Source organism: Schistocerca nitens, chromosome 7 (assembly GCF_023898315.1).
Source record: "Schistocerca nitens isolate TAMUIC-IGC-003100 chromosome 7, iqSchNite1.1, whole genome shotgun sequence".
NCBI classification, from domain to species: domain Eukaryota; kingdom Metazoa; phylum Arthropoda; class Insecta; order Orthoptera; family Acrididae; genus Schistocerca; species Schistocerca nitens.
Window position 1 is genome coordinate 602,470,306 of NC_064620.1, and position 24,415 is coordinate 602,494,720.

Consider the following 24,415-nt stretch of genomic DNA (forward strand, 5'->3'; position numbering starts at 1 on the left):
CAAAGAACAGCAAGAAAACATAATGTGAAGATAACAATAACAGCTGAACAGGGTTTATTACGTTTCTAGGTATGGAGGGATATATAAAAAGCGACATTATCAATGTACTGGATGTCAAGTAAAACAATATTTTAAAATTTAGCAGGTAAATCATTCCTCTACAAGTAAATCAAAATGTACGCTGCTACAGAATCTAGACTTTAAATTAAAATCGGTATATGTACAACAGAAGGTCTACCAAGTCCTAAAGCACTTCGGAAATTTTACATACAGTAGAGCACCTCAGCTGTAAAATAACTGGAAGGCCAAGTCGTTCGTAACCGGCAGACTTCATAACTTAGAAATTGTGGATGGGAGATGAGAGCAAACAACCAATAGCAGCCGATAGAGAGAGAGAGAGAGAGAGAGAGAGAGAGAGAGAGAGAGAGAGGAGGAGAAGCCTCATGGTAAGGAATAAGCTAGAACGAAAAGGTGGCGAAGCCTTCAGAACTTTGGTCGATGAGCGCAGTGGCCTTAATATCTTTCGTCTTTATACCTAAGATGCTGTACTGTACATGTAAAATTAGCTAGAAACTTGCAACAGAGTACTGGAGTAAGACTGGTGTGGCTTAGATTCGAGTAAATACGGCATATCTTCTGGTAAACCTTCCGGGATGTAAGGTCGTGGTCCATGAAACTCTTCAGCTCCTAACGTTTCGTCCAGAGCTGCGCTGGACATCTTCAGAGGAGTGTTTCTCCTCTGGTGAGTCTTGCCGACTGTCGGCAATTCTGAATTTTTTCCTATCTGTGAGAAGAGACGGTTGCTAATAGGAACTTTTATAAATTGTGAATCACATGCAGTATTCTCGTCACCATAAGAATAATACGCATATAAACATTTTGCCATGTATTGTTTCATGTTTGCTGCTATCTCATTTAAATCTGTCTGCCTAATAAACTACGAAACTAGAGTGAGACAACAGCAAACGCGGAAGAATATACATATCATGTCATGTTTATATTCGTATTATTCTTATGCTTAATAGTGGTACAGTCAGAAATGAAGCACGGCAATTGACTAGATTTTTAAATCTAAGATGACTCTAATTTCTGTGTAGAATGTAATGTACTAAAGAGGCGCCTGCAAAGATTTTCAAACGGAGAAAAATTTTCATTAAGCTCTCGTTCAGAACATGTTCTATCATACGCAGTCTATTATTTGGTTCTTATTGATCATTATCAAAGAAAGCAGCAGTGTAAGTAACAATAAATAGCAGTTTCTTGCCACTGTTTCACTAATGAGACGATTCCTCTCTCGTATAGTCTGTCGGTAAACTGAAGAGTGAGCGCGCGAGTCCCCACTCTGCCTACCCTGCTACGTCACACGGCGCTTCTACAGGCTGTTCCACAACGTAGTACAGTCTTTGCCGCGATGCACGCTTCAAATCTGTGACGATGCCGTGTACAGATACGTCCCGTCTGCGTTTATTTTTAGACAAATGCGTTAAGATTATAAGGAAAACAAAACATTATAGAGTAAATAATATTAACGTAAGACGGAAGTCAGGATTCTACTACAAACATAGAACCGAATACCTATTCATATGAATGTATGTTCCTCTATTCGTAAGACGAACCAGATATAGTGCAATCAGTCTGTAGAATTTAAGGCTTGTTCTTACTTTGTGTTTCTACTAAAAGGTAGAAGTTTTCTTTGAAGGGCTGCCTTAAAACTTAACAATTCTTGCAACACGAAGAGTGCTTAAAAAGTAACCAGAAATTTATAATTACGTGTGTTGTATTAGTCCGATTCGCACTGCTTTTTTTGTCATTGTCTTCGTAAACATGTCTGAAAAGTATTTCCAGGTAAATCCCAATTCACACAATGTTTTGTGTAAAACATCTTTCTGGAACGAAAATGTATTTTTTGTTTCACGCCAGTGAGTAATTTCCGTAATGTGGGCATTATTTTTTGGTTTATGTAAAAGTCCTCCATTGTTTGTCGAATGACCGATTTTGTGAAACTGTCTATAAGGATGGGTTTCCTCCCTAAATTATTAGTTTTCCTTCGCGGCGATTCCAGTAAACCAAGCGCCTTGTTTTCGCATACCTTCCTTATGCGTCCTATTTTGGCGAGGCTGACGTTTGCATAAACTGCAGCCCTTTGATTGGGACTGGTAATATTAGCCAACCGTTCTTTTTGTGTAGCCTCCTTTAAACACAAGCTGTAATTACGTTAGAGACGATCGAACTCTCGTTCTGCGCAAGTATCTTCTTCGTATTCTGCACATTTTCTTGCAAATGCAGGGCGATTATCCGTCACTTCCGGATACTGAAGTATATCAGGGAGTACATAGAGTCAACTGACTGAGATTGGCAACTAAGATCCCACAAACAGAAACGACGTATATCACTGCACGCCGAAGTACACTGCTAGATAGGTAACGGGCAACTGATTTTGGGTTGCCCTGTAGGCCAGTGGCAGGGTTCTTCCGGGAAAGGCCACTTCCCCCACCAAAAGCACTGCTCGCTCTTGAGTTTACAGACAGACTATAGCGGTAGCTCGCACAAAAGGAAGCCATGCCGCGAGCGGCGACAGGCCGTAAACACGCACTATCAGAATGTGACAAACAATGCATGGCACAGTACAGTAATGCATTTTCAGCTTAGAGTGACGTAAACACCTATAACAAAGAAAACTGCGCTTATCAGATCAAAGAAAAATAAGCAATCAATTCAAACCAGACGAAGCAGGTGGAAAAGGAAGGGTACTCGTATAAATACGGACGGAGCGCTTGACGCATAGCAATGGCTACCTGGTAAAGCTTTACTGCTAAGCTTACGACTCGAAACAAACTACTGTAGCTGTATCGTCATTCATTTGACCTAAATTTTGTTTCATATTACAATGGACCAACTTTGTTTCGATTTGGAGATGCGGCCCATAATTTTTCTCTCCCCTTGAATTTCAAGTCTCAAATTTCAGGTGCGGCTTAGATTCGGGAAATTTTTTTTTTCTTTGATTTCGAGTGTCATTTTTCAGGTGCGGCTTAGATTCGAGTGCGGCTTAGATTCGAGTAAATACGGTATATCTAACTTTAACCTATCCATTTCCATTTTTAAATTTTCTAATCTACCTGCCCGATTAAGGGATCTGACATTCCACGCTCCGATCCGTAGAACGCCGGTTTTCTTTCTCCTGATAATGACATCCTCTTGAGTAGTCCCCGTCCGGAGATCCGAATGAGGGACTATTTTACCTCCGGAATATTTTACCCAAGAGGACGCCATCTTCATTTAATCATAGAGTAAAGCTGCATGCCCTTGGGAAAAATTACAGCCGTAGTTTTCCCTTGCTTTCAGCCGTTCGCAGTAGCAGCACAGCCAGGCCGTTTTGGTTATTGTTAAAAGGCCAGATCAGTCAATCATCCAGACTGTTGCCCTTGCAACTACTGAAAAGGCTGCTGCCTCTCTTCAGGAACCACATGTTTGTCTGGCGTCTCAACAGTTACCCCTCCGTTGTGGTTGCACCTACGGTACGGCGATCTGTATCGCTGAGGCACGCAAGCCTCCCCACCAACAGCAAGGTCCATGGTTAATTGGGAGGGGGGTGTTTAGTGCGAAAAAAATTCCCGGCGAAGTAATGATAAAAGTCCTACAAGTATTGACGGATGGCCCTAACGTCAACTTCGCGTTCTCAAGGGAACTTAAAATTTTTTTGAAAGAAATTGATGGAGTAGACACCGTTTTACTGGAAATTGGAACGTGTGGGCTTCACGTTGGTCATGGTGCCTTCAAGTCCGCAATTCAGAAAACACAGTGGATGATAATTCAGTTTTTACGTGCCTTGTACAATCTTTTTAAGGATGTTCCTGCCAGAAGAGCTCTGTAAATTTCGACAATGGAATCGGAACTGTTTCCCTTAAAGTTTTGCGTGATCTGATGGCTGGAGAATGTGGAAGTTGCTGAGCGAGCTCTAGTAATGCTTCCGTTTCTGCGAATATTTGTTGGAAAACTGGAAGAAAAAAGCAAACCAAAATGTGCTAGATACAGAGTAGTGGAGGATCACCTCAAGGACAACCTACTTGGTCCGAAAATTGCCTTTTTCACGACTCTTGCTGGAGACTTGACACCATTCCTAAAGGATTTCCAATCCGATTGGCCACTAGCACCATTCCTCCACTCTGCTTTGACAGAGATAATGGAGACAACGATGATACGATTTGTCCAGCCGACGAAGATCTCGCCGTCAGTTAATCTGGACAAAGAATCTAATCTTTTGGGTGTGAACCACATCAAGATTGGGTTCACTGTCCAGAATGAATTCAGAAAGTGCAGGTCTCTCACAGCCCTTGAAATCGCTAAGTTCTGGAGCAAATGCAGAAGAGGAATGATCAAGCTCGTGTCAACGTTGATGGAGAAATCTCCCTTACACTTTAGGTTGACAAAAGCTGTAAGCTGCTTTGATCCCACAATAGTGTGCAGGGAGGCTGGTCCCAAACGATTTCATTCCTTTCTACAGATTTTGGTGGAGAGCAATTCAATGTACGGTGTATGTGCTGATAAAGGAGAGGCACAATACCCTTCTGTGGTAAAGAAGAACTGCAAAACAAAATTCTAAACATTCAACAAAAAGGAGCAACAGCTGGATGAGTTCTGGAGAAGGCAATGGAAATCGCGCTCACTTTGTCGCACGGTCAAGCAGCTGCGGAGCAAGGATTCTCGATGAACAAAGAGTGCCTCTTCGAGAATATGAGGGGACAATCTGTAGTGAGCAGAAGACTGGTGTACGACACCATCAAGACACACGGCGGAGTCCAAGGAGTGCCAATAACAAAGTCCCTTATACACTCTGTAAGAAACTCACGAGATCGATATGCTGAAGGCCTCAAAAATCGAAACAACGAGTCATCCAGGAAAAAGGATAATCTGACTAAAAGGAAGATTGTTGGCACAGAAATAAGGCAGCCTCAAGAGAAGAAGACAAAACTTGAAGGGACCATTCAAAATGCTCAGATAGAGAGAGAATCTATTATAGAACAAATCAATGCTCTCGCACACAGCTCCAAGTGAGTTATTCTCCAAGGTCAATTCCTAAAATACAGTATTTGTTGTTAAACATGGTAATTCCTTCTAAATTATTTGTTGTATTGTCTAATAATAATTAAAATGTTTCTTTAATAAAATGTTTTTAAAACAAATGAATATGATAGCGTTATTTATTTTAAACTGCTAACTCCCACAGATGTTTAAATATACATTTCAAACAATAACTTTCGTGATTAAAAAATATTTGAAAAATAAACCTAATTTAAGAAATTAAGTATTAAAATAAAGACCAGAGCTAAAATTTAGCAACACGAAAATCCGAAAAGAACGGACCGCAAAAATGCACAAAATATTTTACGGAAAAAATTTCTAATTATTCTAAAACGGAAGACTGTAATTAAAGGTCCTTAACAACGATTAAAGTTTTTGTATTTAAATAAAAAAATAATAAAATCAGAAAAATTGAGGAATAGAAGAGGTAAAAGACATACTTGTCCTTACTGAAAGCAAATTTTAGAGCGGGGAATAAAGTAGCTGCGCCTGACACAGGTTTTCGCTCTAAAACTGGACTAATTACATACGAGAGCAAGGTAGTGATGTCCCGCTACCTGTCGCTTGACTGGTGCTGCCTTCTGGTTGGTTGGTTGTTTTGGGGAAGGAGACCAGGCAGCGAGGTCATCAGTCTCGTCGGATTAGGGGAGGACGGGGAAGGAAGTCGGCCGTGCCCTTTGAAAGGAGCTGCCTTCTGTTGTCCATTTATAGGATTAGTTAGAAAGAAGTAGTAGCGAACGTTAGAGCTGTTCAGAGATGAAGATACAATTCACCGGCAAAAAAAGTAGAAAAGAAGCGAACTGGTATTGCTCTGCATGCCAGAACACTTCGTCTTTTCTATACTATAGAAAAGTCGAAGTGCTCTGGCATGAACAGACTTGTGACATTGCTCAGTAACACATTATTCACTTTTTTTGAAGGCCAATTATACTTTTTGCCATAGATTGCATAATTTTTATCTATGAAAGAACAACATTAAATATGAAAACTAACTTGAAGCTCGGTCTTTTTTTAACGTGTGTTACACGTTAAGTCATACCAAATACAAATGTGCCGGTAAAATTTTAAATAGTGGCATAAATTACTTATCTTCTGGGCCTGAAATTTTTCAAATGGCTGATCCTCAAGTGTTACGTTTTGAATGAGAGTTATAATGCCCTGTGATTTAAGAAATTCACTGCACATTCTCACACGTAACATACATCATCTTGCGTGGAAATTTACTTTGAAAGTAACACTTCTCAAGCCACTATTCGTAATATTTTCCAGTGATCTGTTAGAAATGTAAACAATTGCGACGCAAGCACATCGAATGCATGTTAGTTGTTACGGACGTACTGCATAATCTTCGACCTAAAGCCTTTGACACTTTTCGGTGTCGGCAAAGTGGTCTGTGCATTGTGTAAATTACTCATTTTCTACACAGCTAAACTTTTATTTTGGTGTTATTCTCTGATTTATGTTTCATTGCTGCAGTATTATTCAGCAGTAGTGAGCTAAAGTTCTTTGTCAGCGTATCAGATCTTACACGTCAAACCTACAAAAATTTAACTGAAATCTAAAACAATGAAAAATCCCGGAATTCTAAAAAATTCCCACGTTTTTCCCGGATCTCCCAGGCCGTATACACCCTGATCTAACATGCTTATGAAGTTGTTGGAAGAGTACAAAAAGTTTGGTTAGAAAATTAATTTTGAGAAGATGGAATGTCTATGTCGTGGAGAGGAGGGAAGTAACCTGGACATTGATAGACATATTATCAAACTGTGTAAAAAGTTTAATTACCTGGGCAGTATCTTATTGCATGATGGAAGATATGACAGAGATACCCAACAACAGATCAGGCAGGGAAGGGTGGCTATCCAAAACAAACACTGTACTTTAGGTCCTCAAAAATGAGTTTAAAGATTAAAATTCATTTATACAAATCCATCATTGAACCAATAACAAGCTACTGAAGTGAGTGTTGGGAGTTCACAGAAAGAAATAGAAAGACACTTGGGGCTTTAGAAATGGACCACTTCAGAAGTTCCTGTAGAATTTCTCGACTTGACCACATAAGAAATGAGGAAGTAAGAGAAAGGTATAAATTCATTACAGTATTATGGATAAAATAGAAGAAAGACTGCTAGGATGGTTTGCACACATCAAAAGAATGGAAGAAGACAGATGGCCCAAGAGAGTACTTTCATGGCAATCACCTGAAAAGAGAAGAAGAGGAAGTCCATGGAAAGTGTGGATAAGTGGTATCCAAGAAGGAACGGCGAGAAGAGGAATGGAAGAGGATGACGAAGAATGGTGGGATCGAGACATTTGGCGACAGAGATGCAGGATGCGGTGACAACTGTAGGACCCCTGCAACATGGAAGAAGTTACTCCATTTTTCATATATAAGGTAAATGTATTGTAGTTGGTGAAACATACTATCAACCCTCACTCACTTCCATGAAGATATCAAATTATTCACACTTGTGTTCAGCTGCTGACCCCATGTAAACGCTCACTGATGTAAGATATGTTATAGTCTTCACAGAAACAGAAACTGTCTGCTGGGCTGTATAAACTAGAAGCATGATTATTGCAGCCACTGGAATCACATTTCATTATGAATCAGGTTTACTGTTACTTCGTGGTTTCAGTAACCATCACATAACGTCTCAGAAGACACTATACACACATACAACATCTACGATCTTTCTTTACTACTCTCAATCAATTTAAATCAGATCTGCCACTGTGAAGCCACATAGCCTTCAGGAATACCATTTCTACACTCGACCTTCTTCAGTGGTAGAAAGGTGACAGTAGATCCCAAAACAAACGCTGAACTTGGACCTACTGTTGGAACAATGCTCCTCATCTTGATCACTTAGTACCCCCACATTACTTACTATTCTCATTATTACAGAATAGACCCATTAGTGTTCAGTATGAACAGTAATATTTAATTCTTTCACTACACAGCCCGTGGAAGAGATCTGCATGCTAGTTGCCATGTCTACAGCCATTTGCTAACCCCTTCGGCAAAAAGACATACACACACATCCAGCTGGTTGTCAAGCTCCAGTAATCTGCCAGAACCAGCCAACATGCCTGCAAACCAGTGCTGGCCGGCACATGCTTCATGTGTATGTAAACTTATCAGACAAGGACCAAAACATGCTGGCTTGCTGTCCCTGGTATCTCTGGCAGCTACCACATGATGTGCCAGTCTTACTGGCAGCATACGGTGCCTCGTACACTACAATCAGGTCACGTGCTCCACATGGAAATCTTTCCATCTGCCTATTTAAGATTCCGTTCAACAACCAGCAGGCGGAATTTTCTTAAGTTCTGGGCTTTACACTTGCTGTGACCAGCGGCCTCTCTGGGTTCTACACCAGCTGTGCCCAGCGGCTCACCTGTTGGAGCAGACGCTGAGCTCATGGTAGCTGTTTCGTGTCGACTCTGACACCAGCCTGGACTTGTGGATTAATGGACATTTATGTGCCAAGTGGTATTTCTTCTTGTAACTCACAAAAGGAAACCAAGAAATACAAATAGTTACTGGGGGAGAGTATTTATTCTTGTAATTCGCTGTGGAGTGTTCATTGTATCATGATCTACTTGGGAGCCAATATTTTCTTCGTGCAACATGTATTGGTCACCTCATAATTGACTATTGTACACCCAGCCAGGTGTAGGTTAGAACACTAGCATATCAAATTTAACTAAAGATAAATCCAAATATTTCTGATACCAGTTTTCCCTATAATGAATGATGTCCTGATTAATAGGCACAGATTACTGAAAAACACAAAGACAGTTCACTGCTGATTGCAAAAAACTGCCACAAATTGTGAATTGATATTTCTGGTCTTTTGTTCTCTTAGTAAACTGAACAACTTCTGAGATTTTCCAATAAAAAGTAATCTTCGTGTTACATGTTCTTTTTACCCTTTCAACTTGTGTTATCTATCACACACTGCTCGTATTAGTATCATCATGTTTCTTGAGGCATAGACAATATCATACACATCCTTGGTGACCCACAATTTAAAAATTATATGTATTTGTTTCAAATAATTATGTATCAAGAGAATTTTCTGTTAGGATTATATTCTTTATATGGAATGTCAGTGTCCTGGTCTGTTAAAATTCTCTTAAGAGTCACAATTAATTATTTTCATTTAATTAACATTAGCTACAACATCGGATCAGAACATGTATATTTGGTTGCCTCATAGTTCATGTTTCCAAAAACCTTGATCATTTCTACACATAGGCAAATTTTAGTTAAAGAAATTCATTAAGAATAATCACAAAAAGTCAGTTAGAGCATCTTGTAACTTTATGCAGCAACTGTGAAAGCTTTCCTAAAATCAAGAAAAATGTGCTCTCTTATCGTATGATCATCATCTAACGACAATCAATTTAGCTTTAGGAAAGGTCAAGGCACCAGACAGGTCGTCCTGGCAACAACGAGAGTAAAAGAAAGGTTCAAGAGTAGGGATTTAAATTCCAGGCGAGAAAATATCGATGATAAGATTTGCCGATAACACTGGTATTCTCAGTGAAGATGAATAAAAATCACAAGATCTGTTGAATGAACTGAACAGTCTAATAAACACAGAATACAAACTGAGCAAGCTGAAGAAATACAAAAGTAATGAGAAGTAGCAGAAATGAGAATAGTAAGAAACTTAACGTGAAAATTGGAGATGATGAAGTTCATGGAGTTAAAGAATTCTGCTACCTTGGAAGCAAAATAACTCATAAATGACAAAACAAAGAGGACATAAAATCAGACTAGCCCAGGCAAAGAGGGCATTCATGACCAAAAGAAGTCTAGTAGTATCAAACAAAGGCCTTAATTTTAAGAAGAAAACTCTGAGAATGTATAATTGGAGGGCAGTGCTGTTTGGTAATGAATAACGGGCTGTGGGAAAACAGGAACAGATGAGAACTGAAGCATCGAAGATTAGCTGCTACAGAAGAACATTGAAAATTAGGAGGACCGAGGAAGTTCTCCACAGAATCAGTGAAGAACCCTACATATGGAATACACTGGCAGGAAAAAAGGACAGGATGGTAGGACATACGTTCAGAGATCAGGTAACAACTTCCACAGTAGTAGAGGGTGCCGTAGAGGGTAAAAATTGTAGATGAAGACACAGACTGGAATACAAACAACAAATAACTGAAAGTGTAGATTGCAAATGCTAATCCGAGATGAAGAGGTTGGCACATGGGGGGGAATTTGTGGTGGGTCATGTCAGACCAGTCAGTAGGGGTGGGGGGTGAAAATTGCACTCTCTTTCAGCACAGGGGAATCAATAATCAAGTGAAACTCAATTCCAACCCACAAAAGATTTTTTCATATTTAAATAAGCCAATGACAAAGAAGGCACTCTAACACAATAAGAAGTTTTCTTTTTATTTTTACAATTAAACTCCTCTGCAACAAAACTGAGCTAACAATCCGTTTTCTACATGGATATCACTAACCAATTCAGAAAAAAATATTACAAGAAGTGCAAAAATGTAAACTATGAAGTGAATATACAGAAAATTTCTTAAAAGTACTTACACTATATATGTCTTGTGTATTTCTTGATAGTTAAAACCAATGACTATATCGACAAGAGCAATATTAATTATTTCCAAAACTTAATACCTGCTCAAAGGCTTCATCTTTAGTGTCTGGATAAATTCAGTATCATAATTGAGTAGCTTTAGTTTGTCATGAAGATCTTCCATGACAATAAATGGCATGAATGCAAGACCTGGCCCCACATCTTGTTTCTCTGGAGTACGCAGCACATGATCATCATCATCCTCCATATTTTGGTGTACCTGCACAACAAAATGACACTACATGAACACAGAACAAAGTACTACTTATTCTTGTGAGACCCATTAAAAGGAGTATGGTATGTTCATGATTACAAGAAATACTGACATCAAACATTTAACAAGGAAAATCTGGGATGGAATATCAACAATACAAATCAGGACAGACTGCTACTTACATAAAGAGGAGACATTGAAAAGTTGACAGAACTGGAGTAGGTGGCACTAACCCATCCCACTACCACTTACTCCAGTTCTGTCACAGACATTACCTACCCCAACGAAGGCAGGGCCGCCTGTGAAGGCAGCCAAGTAGTTTACCAACTTACCTACAATCACTTTGTGGCATTCTAAAAGGACATGACAACTATAAGCTGTCTGTGGGCATGAATGGCCACTGCCAACAAGTGTCCAGGGACAATTGGACCACCTAGTTGCTGAGCAAGCAGACAAAACACTGTGTACTTGACTTCCACGACTGCGTCACACCCTGTGCCATCTGGCTTCTTCCCACCAACACTACCTTTTTCTGAATAATGCAGGTTGGAACTCTTCCTGCAACATATCCTTCACTGTTGCAACCCCCTGGCCTCAATCTTGCTAGTCCTCCTCCTCCGTCTGCCTCTATCCCCAGCACTGCTTTCAGTGCAGCCTCACACGTGCCTTCTATTACCCTAACACACCTGCCTAGTACTTTCCCCTAATCTACTTGTCTCCTCTTCCTTTTTTCCCCTAAGCACAGCCTTCCAATGCCACACCTAACAGCACACCATTTTGTTCTCACCATGTACGTGCAATTGTCGATATTAACCATTAATGGTTAACATGTGCTGTTAATTTGGTTTCGGTATCAATATATGTTCGAAAGTCAGTCACTGATCAACTCAGGAAGACCGTAATGCAGTATAAATTTAGTAATAGGAGGGAAATTTGCTCGTTATTAGACTCAAATGAATGTAGCAACAAGCAAATCTTCACATTCTGCCCCAGATGGGACAACTGGGATAAACTTAGCACAGGGTCATCCTCTGCCACCGGTGGCACTTGATGCGGTATGGAAGGTTGTGGTGTCAGTACACTGTACGTACTGGCCATTTTCAGCTTTCATGACCTTGGAGCTTCTACTTCTCACTCAAGTAGCCTCTCTATTGGCCTCACGAGACTGAGTGTACCCCATTCCAGTTGTCCCACTGAGCAAAACTCACCTGCTGCACAGGGAATCAAATCCATATCCTCTGCATAGCAGCTAGACAGGTGGAACACTGAGCTACAGGGGTGGACCATTGAAAATTTTTTCATAATTTTCTTTTCAACTGCTAACACACATTATACTCTTCTAATCTTTGTACCCTGTTTTGTATAACATGCAGATTTTATTATCATTATCTATTCATTATGTGAACAGATTATTTTCACCTCTGAAGTAAGAGGCTCAATATAGCGTAACTCCCACAATTCTTTTCTTTTTCAAAAGCTATTTTCAGCCAGACTGCTAATATTATTTGAGTGCTGAGTGTTGTTTAACAAAGAGTTATATGGCTACAGAATTAATTCCTTTCAGAGTCAATAATGAAGTTATTCCATTCTTTTCCACTACTGGCTTTAAGAATGAGAACATTTCTGTTACTTTCAAACTGCAATGAGTTAATATAAAATATTCGAAGGATGTCATTATGCCCACTGTCATTTTGAAAGGCCTAAACATAATGAACACAGGTGAACACCATGTATTGTTCTTGCTATGAACTCTGTACAAGAAATCCTTTATTAAAAAAAAGTTTTGTGAATGAAAATAGGCTACATAATTTAATCTACTGCTTCATTTACCTCCAGCACAGGCAGTGATACGGAAATCTCAATCTCAATCTCACACACACACACACATACACACAGTCATATTTTATGTAACCATCAGTTTGTATTGTTGTTGTTTTTGTTGTGGTCTTCGGTCCTGAGACTGGTTTGATGCAACTCTCCATATCATACAGTAAAGCTGCATGCCCTCGGGAAAAATTACGGCTGTAGTTTCCCCTTGCTTTCAGCCGTTCGCAGTACCAGCACAGCAAGGCCGTTTTGGTTAGTGTTACAAGGCCAGGTCAGTCAATCATCCAGACTGTTGCCCCTGCAACTACTGAAAAGGCTGCTGCTCCTCTTCAGGAACCACACGTTTGTCTGGCCTCCCAACAGATACCCCTCCATTGTGGTTACACCTACGGCAAGGTCCATGGTTTGTATATGAAGCCAAAAATTTATGACTCATTCTTTTGCACAGCCATTTGCTAAACATATAACACTGGAATTTACCATGGTAGCAGTAACAGTTTCTATGTTAAGTTTAGCACTTAATCAGGTTCGATTCCAAATGGTACAGATGTGCTCAGCAACTGTGTTTATTGAAGGTTGTGAAAATGTATAGCAAGCAGTCTCTAATACTCTATTTATGATAGGTCTCGATTTCAATCACTGTATGTCTATCATCAGTGTGGTAAGATGCAAGTTGAATAATTTTTTTGCTTGTCAATTCAGATAGCCCCTGCTAGACTATCGATGGCAATATTTCACTCCACACAGTGTTAAGCGAAATACTGACATGGATAGACCAGCAGGAGCTGTTTGTATGGACAAGTAAAAATGATGATTTGATTTGCATCCCTGACATGGGGTTCCGCATGACTTTTCCATAACTCTCCCCATTTCCTAAACCTTTCTAGTCTTTTTCTTTCATCCCTCTTCCTTTCCCTTCAACCCTTCTGCCAGAACAAGGAGCCACTAGCTCTGAAAGTTTGTGTATTTCTATATGCTTTATGTATGTTTTCTCCTGCCTCCACTTAGTGAGTAGATTATTTATTTGTTAAAGTATATTAAAAAATTAGTATCAGAAGTGTTGTAGTTTTTAAATTTTCTAATCAGCATTCAGCCTTGGTTTCTAGTCAGCCTTGGTTACCATGGTTGCATGGAACCTGATAAATAAATAAATATTTTATTTAAAAAGAAAGATGATGAGACTTACCAAACAAAAGCGCTGGCAGGTCGATAGACACACAAACAAACACAAATAGAACAGCCGGTGTGGCTGTGGGAGAGGAAAGATTAAGGACTTTTATTAAGGATAGGAGTTGACGGGTGTGTTCATTGGCTGAGTTGATGTGTAGGTGCAGGATTAGGTGGGTGAGGGCAATGGATTGTTCAGTTTGGAACTGGTATAGGGACTGATGGAAGGAAGGGTTGCAGCCAGAGATGGGAACTTTAAGTGTGAGGCCTTTGGGGGTAATGCCAAATGTGAGACAAGCCTGAGAAAATAGAATATGGGAGCGTAATCTGGCTAGGGCGAAGGCATGTCTGCGGAGGGAATGTAAATAAAACTTAATGGGGTCGTTGTGGGGGTGTTGTGCGGGTGACATGGTACTAGAAGGTCGAAAGTGTAACATGAGGCTGAAATGAAAATTAATATAAAAATATGTGGGGAGAGATAAGGGTGAAGTAGAAAGCAAATGGAGATCTGGTGTGAAAAGAGGCGAAAAGGGGTTGGTTGGAGCTGGGTTATGTTGATCCTGTGGTGAAATGGTGTAGGTAGATAACGATGTGCATAAAAGTTAGGTGGTTGTGTTGCCGCCAAAACACGTTAAAGGGTGGAGAAATTCGGGAAAATTTCGAAAAAACTACGTGAGGATGTATTAAAAGTAGTGGTATGGTGGTGGCAGATTATGGAAATGAGGCTAACAATTGTCTGGTGGAGAAATAATGACGTTAAAACCTGTGGGAAGCGGCTAAAAATGATCGGTGATGTGAAAAAACGGAAATCGAAATAAAGCAAAAGTTATTAAAACTAGCCGAAAAGGTTGTTTAATAGCTGAAAGGAAATGTTTGTGAACTCGAAACGGTGGATTTTAGCAGTAGCGGAAGAAAAAATTTTTTTGGTTATGTTTTGGAAGTGGGTTACGTATTATTACGTATTGTTGAGTATATATCGGCGGGATAAAATTGTATAGTGGAGTACGGTAAAAAAGAGAAGGTGAATACAAAGGGAAACTACTGGCAAAAACAGAAGGAGGAAATAAGACGACAGAAAAGACTTCGAAATGTAACAGTGACAATAACAAACGTCATTGTTGGGTTCAAATTATGATATGAATATAACAGAGGGAAACATTCCACGTGGAAAAATATATCTAAAAAGAAAGATGATGAGACTTACCAAACAAAAGCGCTGGCAGGTCGATAGACACACAAACAAACACAAATAGAACAGCCGGTGTGGCTGTGGGAGAGGAAAGATTAAGGACTTTTATTAAGGATAGGAGTTTTATTTTCATTTCAGCCTCATGTTACACTTTCGACCTTCTAGTACCATGTCACCCGCACAACACCCCCACAACGACCCCATTAAGTTTTATTTACATTCCCTCCGCAGACATGCCTTCGCCCTAGCCAGATTACGCTCCCATATTCTATTTTCTCAGGCTTGTCTCACATTTGGCATTACCCCCAAAGGCCTCACACTTAAAGTTCCCATCTCTGGCTGCAACCCTTCCTTCCATCAGTCCCTATACCAGTTCCAAACTGAACAATCCATTGCCCTCACCCACCTAATCCTGCACCTACACATCAACTCAGCCAATGAACACACCCGTCAACTCCTATCCTTAATAAAAGTCCTTAATCTTTCCTCTCCCACAGCCACACCGGCTGTTCTATTTGTGTTTGTTTGTGTGTCTATCGACCTGCCAGCGCTTTTGTTTGGTAAGTCTCATCATCTTTCTTTTTAGATATATTTTTCCACGTGGAATGTTTCCCTCTGTTATATAAATATTTTATTTTTGTGATTTAGTAATGATGACATGCAAGTTGGATTTTAAGGTAATTATCAGGAAGTACCATTGTGCAATGAGACAAAATACTGAAATCCAGAGGAAGGATGATGAATGTTTGATGTTCCCTGTGGCTGTAAATAATGTGAAAGTGGATACAACAAGAGGTACTTCAGTTGAGAAAGAATGAATACCCCTAAAAAAGTGATCACAGAAATCAGACAGTATTTGAAGAACCTCTGGGCAACAGAAGACAGACTTCAATTCGTCAATGAAAGAAAGAAATGCAAAACAAGTTCATAGTAAGAAGGGAGTACCGCAATATAAGTCAGCTATATATGAATTACGTTGCAAGGAAGCTAAAGTAAACTGACTGCAGGAAAAATGTGGATAAACCAAAAAGAAAATGGTCATCAGAAGGACTTATTCAGCATATATGAAACTAAAAGAAAAGGTGTCAAGCAAGAAATTCCACTTTTGAATACCAAGGAAGGAGCAGATAGGTGGAAAGAGTACAATGAGGGGAGGGGGGACCTGTCTTGTAATGTTACAGATGAAAAAAATGGGTATTGATTTGGAAGACAACCCCCCATGAATTACAAACCTTGCCGAAGTGGGATGGTCACATACCTCAACGATACATAACATAGGGACACCCACAGAGGGGCCGGACTTACTCATAGTTCCTGAAGATGAGCAGCAGCCTTTTCAGCAGCTGCAGTGGCAACAGTGAATGACTGATTTGGTCTAGTAAGTTTAGTCAATATGGCCTTGTTATGGTGGTACTGCAAACAGTTGAAAGTAAGGAGAAACTATAGTCGTTATTCTCTTTTACATGGGTGTGCAGCTTTACTGTATGACTTAAGATGATGGAATCCTCTTTTCTAAACTATTTCAGAGGTACAATAATCCCCCATTCATATCTCCAGGTGGGTACTACTCAGGACAAAAACAAAGCCGGCATTCTAGAGATTGGAGCATGGAATGTTGGATCCATTTATAGGGTAGGAAAGTTAGAGAATTTAAAAAAGAGAAACGGACAGATTTAAGACAGACATAGTGCGAAACAGTGGAGTTGAAGAAGCAGGAAGAACAGGACTTCTGGTAACATGAGTACAGAATTATAAATACAAAATCTAATAGGGTAATACAGGAGTAGGCCTAATGATGACTAACAAAACAGAAACATGTTTGAGCTACCACAAAGATTGTTGTTGTTGTTGTGGTCTTCAGTCCTGAGACTGGTTTGATGCAGCTCTCCATGCTACTCTATCCTGTGCAACCTTCTTCATCTCCCAGTACCTACTGCAACCTACATCCTTCTGAATCTGCTTAGTGTATTCATCTCTTGGTCTCCCCCTACGATTTTTACCCTCCACGCTGCCCTCCAATACGAAATTGATGATCCCTTGATGCCTCAGAACATGTCCTACTAACCGATCCCTTCTTCTGGTCAAGTTCTACCACAAACTTCTCTTCTCCCCAATCCTATTCAATACTTCCTCATTAGTTATGTGATCTACCCATCTAATCTTCAGCATTCTCCTGTAGCACCACATTTCGAAAGTTTCTATTCTCTTCTTGTCCAAACTGTTTACCGTCCACGTTTCACTTCCATACATGGCTACACTCCATACAAATACTTTCAGAAATGACTTCCTGACACTTAAATCTATACTCGATGTTAACAAATTTCTCTTCTTCAGAAACGCTTTCCTTCCCATTGCCAGTCTACATTTTATATCCTCTCAACTTCGACCATCATCAGTTATTTTGCTCCACATATAGCAAAACTCCTTTACTACTTTAAGTGTCTCGTTTCCTAATCTAATTCCCTCAGCATCACCCGACTTAATTTGATTACATTCCATTATCCTCGTTTTGCTTTTGTTGATGTTCATCTTATATCCTCCCTTCAAGACACTATCCATTACGTTCAACTGCTCTTCCAAGTCCTTTGCTGTCTCTGACAGAATTACAATGTCATCGGCGAACCTCAAAGTTTTTATTTCTTCTCCATGGATTTTAATACCTACTCCGAACTTTTCTTTTGTTTCCTTCACTGCTTGCTCAATATACAGATTGAATAACATTGAGGAGAGACTACAACCCTGTCTCACTCCCTTCCCAACCACTGCTTCCATTTCATGTCCCTCGACTCTTATAACTGCCATCTGGTTTCTGTACAAATTGTAAATAGCCTTTCGCTCCCTGTATTTTACCCCTGCCACCTTCAGAATTTGAAAGAGAGTATTCCAGTCAACATTGTCAAAAGCTTTCTCTAAGTCTACAAATGCTAGAAACGTAGGTTTGCCCTTCCTTAATCTATCTTCTAAGATAAGTCGTAGGGTCAGTATTGCCTCACATGTTCCAACATTTCTACAGAATCCAAACTGATCTTCCCCGAGGTCAGCTTCTACTAGTTTTTCCATTCGTCTGTAAAGAATTCGCATTAGTATTTTGCAGCTGTGACTTATTAAACTGATAGTTCGGTAATTTTCACATCTGTCAACACCTGCTTTCTTTGGGATTGGAACTATTATATTCTTCTTGAAGTCTGAGGGTATTTCGCCTGTTTCATACATCTTGCTCACCAGATGGTAGAGTTTTGTCAGGACTGGCTCTCCCATGGCCGTCAGTAGTTCCAATGGAATGTTGTCTACCCCAGGGGCCTTGTTTCGACTCAAGTCTTTCAGTGCTCTGCCAAACTCTTCACGCAGTATCGTATCTCCCATTTCATCTTCATCTACATCGTCTTCCATTTCCCTAATATTGTCCTCAAGTACATCACCCTTGTATAGACACTCTATATACTCCTTCCACCTTTCTGCTTTCCCTTCTTTGCTTAGAACTGGGTTTCCATCTGAGCTCATGATGTTCATACAAGTGGTTCTCTTTTCTCCAAAGGCCTCTTCAATTTTCCTGTAGGCAGTATCTATCTTACCCCTAGTGAGATAAGCCTCTACATCCTCACATTTGTCCTCTAGCCATCCCTGCTTAGCCATTTTGCACTTTCTGTCGATCTCATTTTTGAGACATTTGTATTCCTTTTTGCCTGCTTCACTTACTGCATTTTTATATTTTCTCCTTTCATCAATTAAATTCAATATTTCTTCTGTTACCCAAGGATTTCTACCAGCCCTCGTCTTTTTACTTACTTGATCCTCTGCTGCCTTCGCTACTGCATCCCTCAGAGCTACCCATTCGTCTTCTACTGTATTTCTTTCCCCCATTTGTGACAATTGTTCCCTTATGCTCTCCCTGAAACTCTGTACAACCTCTGGTTTTGTCATTTTATCCAGGTCCCATTTCCTTAAATTCCCACCTTTTTGCAGTTTCTTCAGTTTTAATCTACAGTTCATAACCAATAGATTGTGGTCAGAGTCCACATCTGCCCCTGGAAATGTCTTACAATTTAAAACCTGGTTCCTAAATCTCTGTCTTACCATTATATAATCTATCTGATACCTTCTAGTATCTCCAGGATTCTTCCATGTATACAACCTTCTTTTATGATTCTTGAACCAAGTGTTAGCTATGATTAAGTTGTGCTCTGTGCAAAATTCTACCAGGTGGCTTCCTCTTTCATTTCTCTCCCCCAATCTATATTCACTCACTATGTTTCCTTCTCTTTCTTCTCCTACTCTCGAATTCCAGTCACCCATGACTATTAAATTTTCGTCTCCCTTCACTATCTGAATAATTTCTTTTATCTCATCATACATTTCATCAATTTCTTCATCATCGGCAGAGCTAGTTGGCATATAAACTTGTACTACTGTGGTAGGCATGGGCTTCTTGTCTATCTTGGCCACAATAATGCGTTCACTATGCTGTTGGTAGTAGCTTACCCGCACTCCTATTTTTTTATTCATTATTAAACCTACTCCTGCATTACCCCTATTTGATTTTGTGTTTATAGCTCTGTAGTCACCTGACCGGAAGTCTTGTTCCTCCTGTCACCAAACTTCACAAATTCCCACTATATCTAACTTTAACCTATCCATTTCCATTTTTAAATTTTCTAACCTACCTGCCCGGTTAAGGGATCTGACATTCCACGCTCCGATCCATAGAAAGCCAGTTTTCTTTCTCCTGATAACGACATCCTCTTGAGTAGCCCCTGCCCGGAGATCCGAATGGGGGACTATTTTACCTCCGGAATATTTTACCCAAGAGGACGCCATCATCATTTAATCATAGAGTAAAGCTGCATGCCCTTGGGAAAAATTACAGCCGTAGTTTCCCCTTGCTTTCAGCCGTTCGCAGTAGCAGCACAGCCAGGCCGTTTTGGTTATTGTTAAAAGGCCATATCAGTCAATCATCCAGACTGTTGCCCTTGCAACTACTGAAAAGGCTGCTGCCCCTCTTCAGGAGCCACACGTTTGTCTGGCCTCTCAACAGATACCCCTCCATTGTGGTTGCACTTACGGTACAGCTATCTGTATCACTGAGGCACGCAAGAGCGTAGTGAATGCATTATCGTCGCCAAGAGAGACATGAAGCAAACACGCACGGAGACACAAAGCAAACACCCACGGAGACACAACACAAACACCCACCACAAAGTAGCAATGTATGCTTGAAAAAATATCGTGATGAGATAAAGAAGTTATACAGACAGTTCAGGGAGACAAAAATTCAGTTGTGGCAGGTGACTAGAATTTGGTGGTAGAAAAAGGAAAATTATTAGAAGAATTTTTGCATGGAGGCTAACCAATATTTATAGTGTTTCTAGATTTATAAAAAAAAAATTGGCAATGTTGACTGGTGTACACCATTTAAAACTCTGAAGGTGGCAGGGATACAATAAAAAGGAAAGAATGGCTGTCTGCAACTTGTACACAAGCTAAACTACAGTTACAAGAGTCAAAGGACATGAAAGGGAAGCAGAAGTATAAAAGGGAGTGAAACAGGGTTGCAGCTTGCCCTCTATGTTACTCAATCTCTACAGTGAGCAGGCACTAAAGAAAACCAAGGGGAAATTTGGAAAGGGAGTTCAGAAGAAATAAAAACAATGTGTTTTGCCAATGACATTGTAGTTTCAATAAAATCAGGCGATGCAGAGGGAGTCTCATTACGAAATGAGACACTAAACTTAGTAATTGATAAGTTTTATTATGCGGGCAGCAAAATAGCTACTGACGTCCAAAGTAAGATATAAAATGCACACTGGTAACAGCAAGAAAAGCATCTGTGAAAAAAGAGGAATTCGTTAACATCCCTTATAAATTGAAGTATTAGGGGAAAAAAAGAGGTCTGGAATGTAGTCTTGTATGGAAGTGAAACTGGACAATAGTCAATTCAAACAAGAAGAAGGCAGAAGCTTTTGAAATGTGATGCTATGGAATAATGTTGAAGATTAATTGGATCGATTGAATAACAAATAAGAAGAAAAAGAATTGAGTTGGGGGGAAAAATGAAACTTGTGGCACATTTGGTTAAAAGAAGGAATCAATGGATAGGACACATCCAGAAGCATAAAGGAATTGTCAGTTCGGTAAAGGAAGAAGTGTGAGGGTTAAAAATTGTAGACATGTAGAGGGAGACCAGGCTCAAATACAGTATGACAGCTCAACTGGATATAGTTTGCAGCAGTTATGCAGACAAGAAGCGACTTGCACAGGATATACTAGCGTGGAGAGCTGCATCAAACCAGTCTTTGGACTGAAAACTACAACAAAAACAAGCGGGATCCAATATTAGAATCAGAGTTTCACAGAGCTTTGGAAGACATGTGATCAAACAATGCAGAAGGGATAGATAGCAAATATCTCTAATTTCTAAAGCCACTGTTGGAAGTGGTAACCAAACAATTATTCAAGTTAGTGTGTAGAATCAGGGAGATTGGAGATATGCCAGCTGACTTTCAGAGAAATACTGTATCATCAATACAATTCCAAAGATAAGCAAGGCCCTAAAATGAGTGACTGTTGCATAATCAGCTTAAAATTCATGCATCCACGTTGCTGACAAGAATAATGTACAGCAGAATGGAAAAAAATTGAAGATCTCTTAAATGACAATTGGTTTGGCTTTAGGGAAGATAGAAGCACAAAAAACGCAGCCCTGACATTGTGCATGGGGACGGAAACAAAACTTTAAAAAAATCTGGACACCTGTGCAGGATTTGGCGACCTACAAAACACATTCAACAATGTAAAATGGTGCAGGATGTTTGAAACCACCAGATAAATAAATACTTTTAGAGGGATAAGGCGGGTAATATACAAGAGCTACAGGAACCCAGAGAGAGAGAGAGATAAAAATGTAAGACCAAGAGAGAAGTGCTCAGATTTTACTACTCTTCCAGTTAATCTGTATACTGAAGGCGAGATGAAGGAAACAAAAGAAAATTTCGGCAGCGGGATTAAAATTCAGGGTGGAAGGATATAAGTGATACAATGCACAGATGACAATCTCATCCACTTGAAAGTGAGGAAGTATTACAGGACCTTCAGATAACAGTTTACTGAACACAGAGTATGGTTGGAGAATGAACCAAAGAAAGACAAAAAGTGTTCATTAGTTGTGGAAATGAAATTAGCAACAAACTTGACATCAAGATTGGGGACCACATATAAGTGGAATTAAAGGAATTCTGCTATCTTTGGAAGGAACGTAATAGATTATGGATCAAGTAAGAGCACATAAGAAGCATATCAGCACAGCAAAAGAGAGCATTCCTGGGAAAAGAAGTCTAATAGTATCAAACATACGGTTATATTCTAGAAAATTTCTGAGACTGTAATAAAAGCTTCTTGGATTTTCGGCCGTGTCAGGTGGTTCAAATCCCATGAACTTCTGACTGAGCTTTCCTTGGCCACTGTCAATGGCAACTGTCATAAGCTTCTGAGATTTTTAACCACCTGACTCAGCTGGAAACCCAAGAAGATTTTATTAATTCATATCGCCATGGGACCATACATCCATACTATGTGAAACTGTACTTCTACGGTAGTGCATTGTCTGGAAGTTAATCATGGACAGTGGGAAAAACCGAAAAAGTAAGAGAACCGAAATATTTGAGAAGTGCTGTTATGGAAGAATACTGAAATTCAAGTGAATTGATAACGATAGAAATGAGGAGGTTCTCAATAGAATCAGCAAGAGAAGGAATATGTGGGAAATACCAAGGAAAAGAAGTGGTAGAGGGTAGGACTAGTGTTACTGTGCTGTGTGGGCCTGTTTTGATCTCAATAGTTTTCACTCACTATTAGCCTCTCTGGTTGCAATAGCTTCTTGAGCGGTTTGTTCCCTGCAGAGCACAGATCTGTGGGCCAATATTTAACTGCTGTCAAGGCCAGGAGGTGCTCTCAAAGTGATGGGCGGCTGATAAGTGTGTTTGACAGTGGCTGGAGAAAGGGTTGTGATGTCGTGGCTGACAGCATCCTTCGCCCGCTGCAAAAAGTTGCATTTTTGGTCACTGCACATTTGGTTGGGGCCGTGAAGACTGCTCATTGAAAAAGCTATCTCTGCGCAATACACAGAACCCTAAATGTTTCTTTAATTTCATTCAGTCATTTCTGAAAGTCATGTAATATCCACCAACAGTTGTGTTCTTGGAAATTAATTTAATTAATTCCAGGGGTAGCTGCTCAGATTGTCTTGCATGTTTTAATAAATTGGTTTCTGTTTTTCATACATATGTTAATAAATTTCTGGCCCAGTATCCTTCCATTCAACACCAACTCCCTTTCACATTGCTGTTACAACATCATGGAATAACGGAGGGACCGAGCGAGGTGGCGCAGTGATTAGACACTGGACTCGCATTCGGGAGGACAATGGTTCAATCCCGCGTCCAACCATCCTGATTTAGGTTTCCCCTGATTTCCCTAAATCACTCTAGGTAAATGCCGGGATGGTTCCTTTGAAAGGGACGGCTGACTTCCTTCCCCATCCTTCCCTAATACGATGAGACCGATGACCTCGCAGTCTCGTCTCCTTCCCCAAACAACACAACGCAATAACGGAGGGAGCCATAGAGGGTGAAAATTGTAAGCGTAGATAGTGGTTGGAGTACATTCACCAAATAAAGTGAAGACACTGTGCAAAAAGTCCTACTCTGCAATAAAGAAATTGATCCTAAGACAAGATCATGGACGGCTGCTGCATCAAACCAATCAGAGTAAAAGACAATAATGTACTCAACAGATATCTACTTAATAAAAGAGTTCACGATGGGAGGAACCCCCCAATGTATACAGCCAGTGTAAAGAAACAGACCACTGCATAACAGATGTAAAACAAAGCGTAGCATTACAGATAGAAAGATGCTGCATGAAACAGCTGTTAAGAGGACAATGTGTGCAGCCTTCAACAACTACAGTAGCAGAATATTATTGAGAGATCTCTCACAAAACCCAAAGAAATTCTGGTTATCCATAAAGCCTGTTTGTCTACACCTACATATATATGACAAAAGCCACCAAATGCTGCATGGTAGAGGATACCTTGTACCACTACAAGCCAGTTCCTTTCCTGTTTCACTCGCATAGAGAGCAAGGGGAAAACAATTGTCTATACACCTTCATATGAGCACTAATTTCTCTTACCTCATCTTTATGGTTCTTACACAAAATGTATAAAGCTTCTACTGAACATGTAAATCCACAGCTTCAGGAATCACTCATGAGATGGGTTGTGCCACACATGGCATGGTCCACATCTGAATGATTCCAGTAGGATGTTAC

The 24,415-nt window shown here is 40.0% G+C and overlaps 1 protein-coding gene across 3 annotated transcripts in view; it reads right to left on the reverse strand.

The window, feature by feature from the left end:
- Window positions 1-24,415, reverse strand: part of LOC126195262 (intraflagellar transport protein 57 homolog) — a 177,223-nt gene that overhangs the window by 134,214 nt on the left and 18,594 nt on the right. For all 3 annotated transcript variants that reach the window (XM_049933787.1, XM_049933788.1, XM_049933789.1), the window contains exon 2: window positions 10,736-10,914. In XM_049933787.1, coding sequence (XP_049789744.1) covers window positions 10,736-10,902 — 167 coding nt within the window. In that variant the 5' untranslated portion in view covers window positions 10,903-10,914. The remainder of the gene's footprint in view (window positions 1-10,735; window positions 10,915-24,415) is intronic.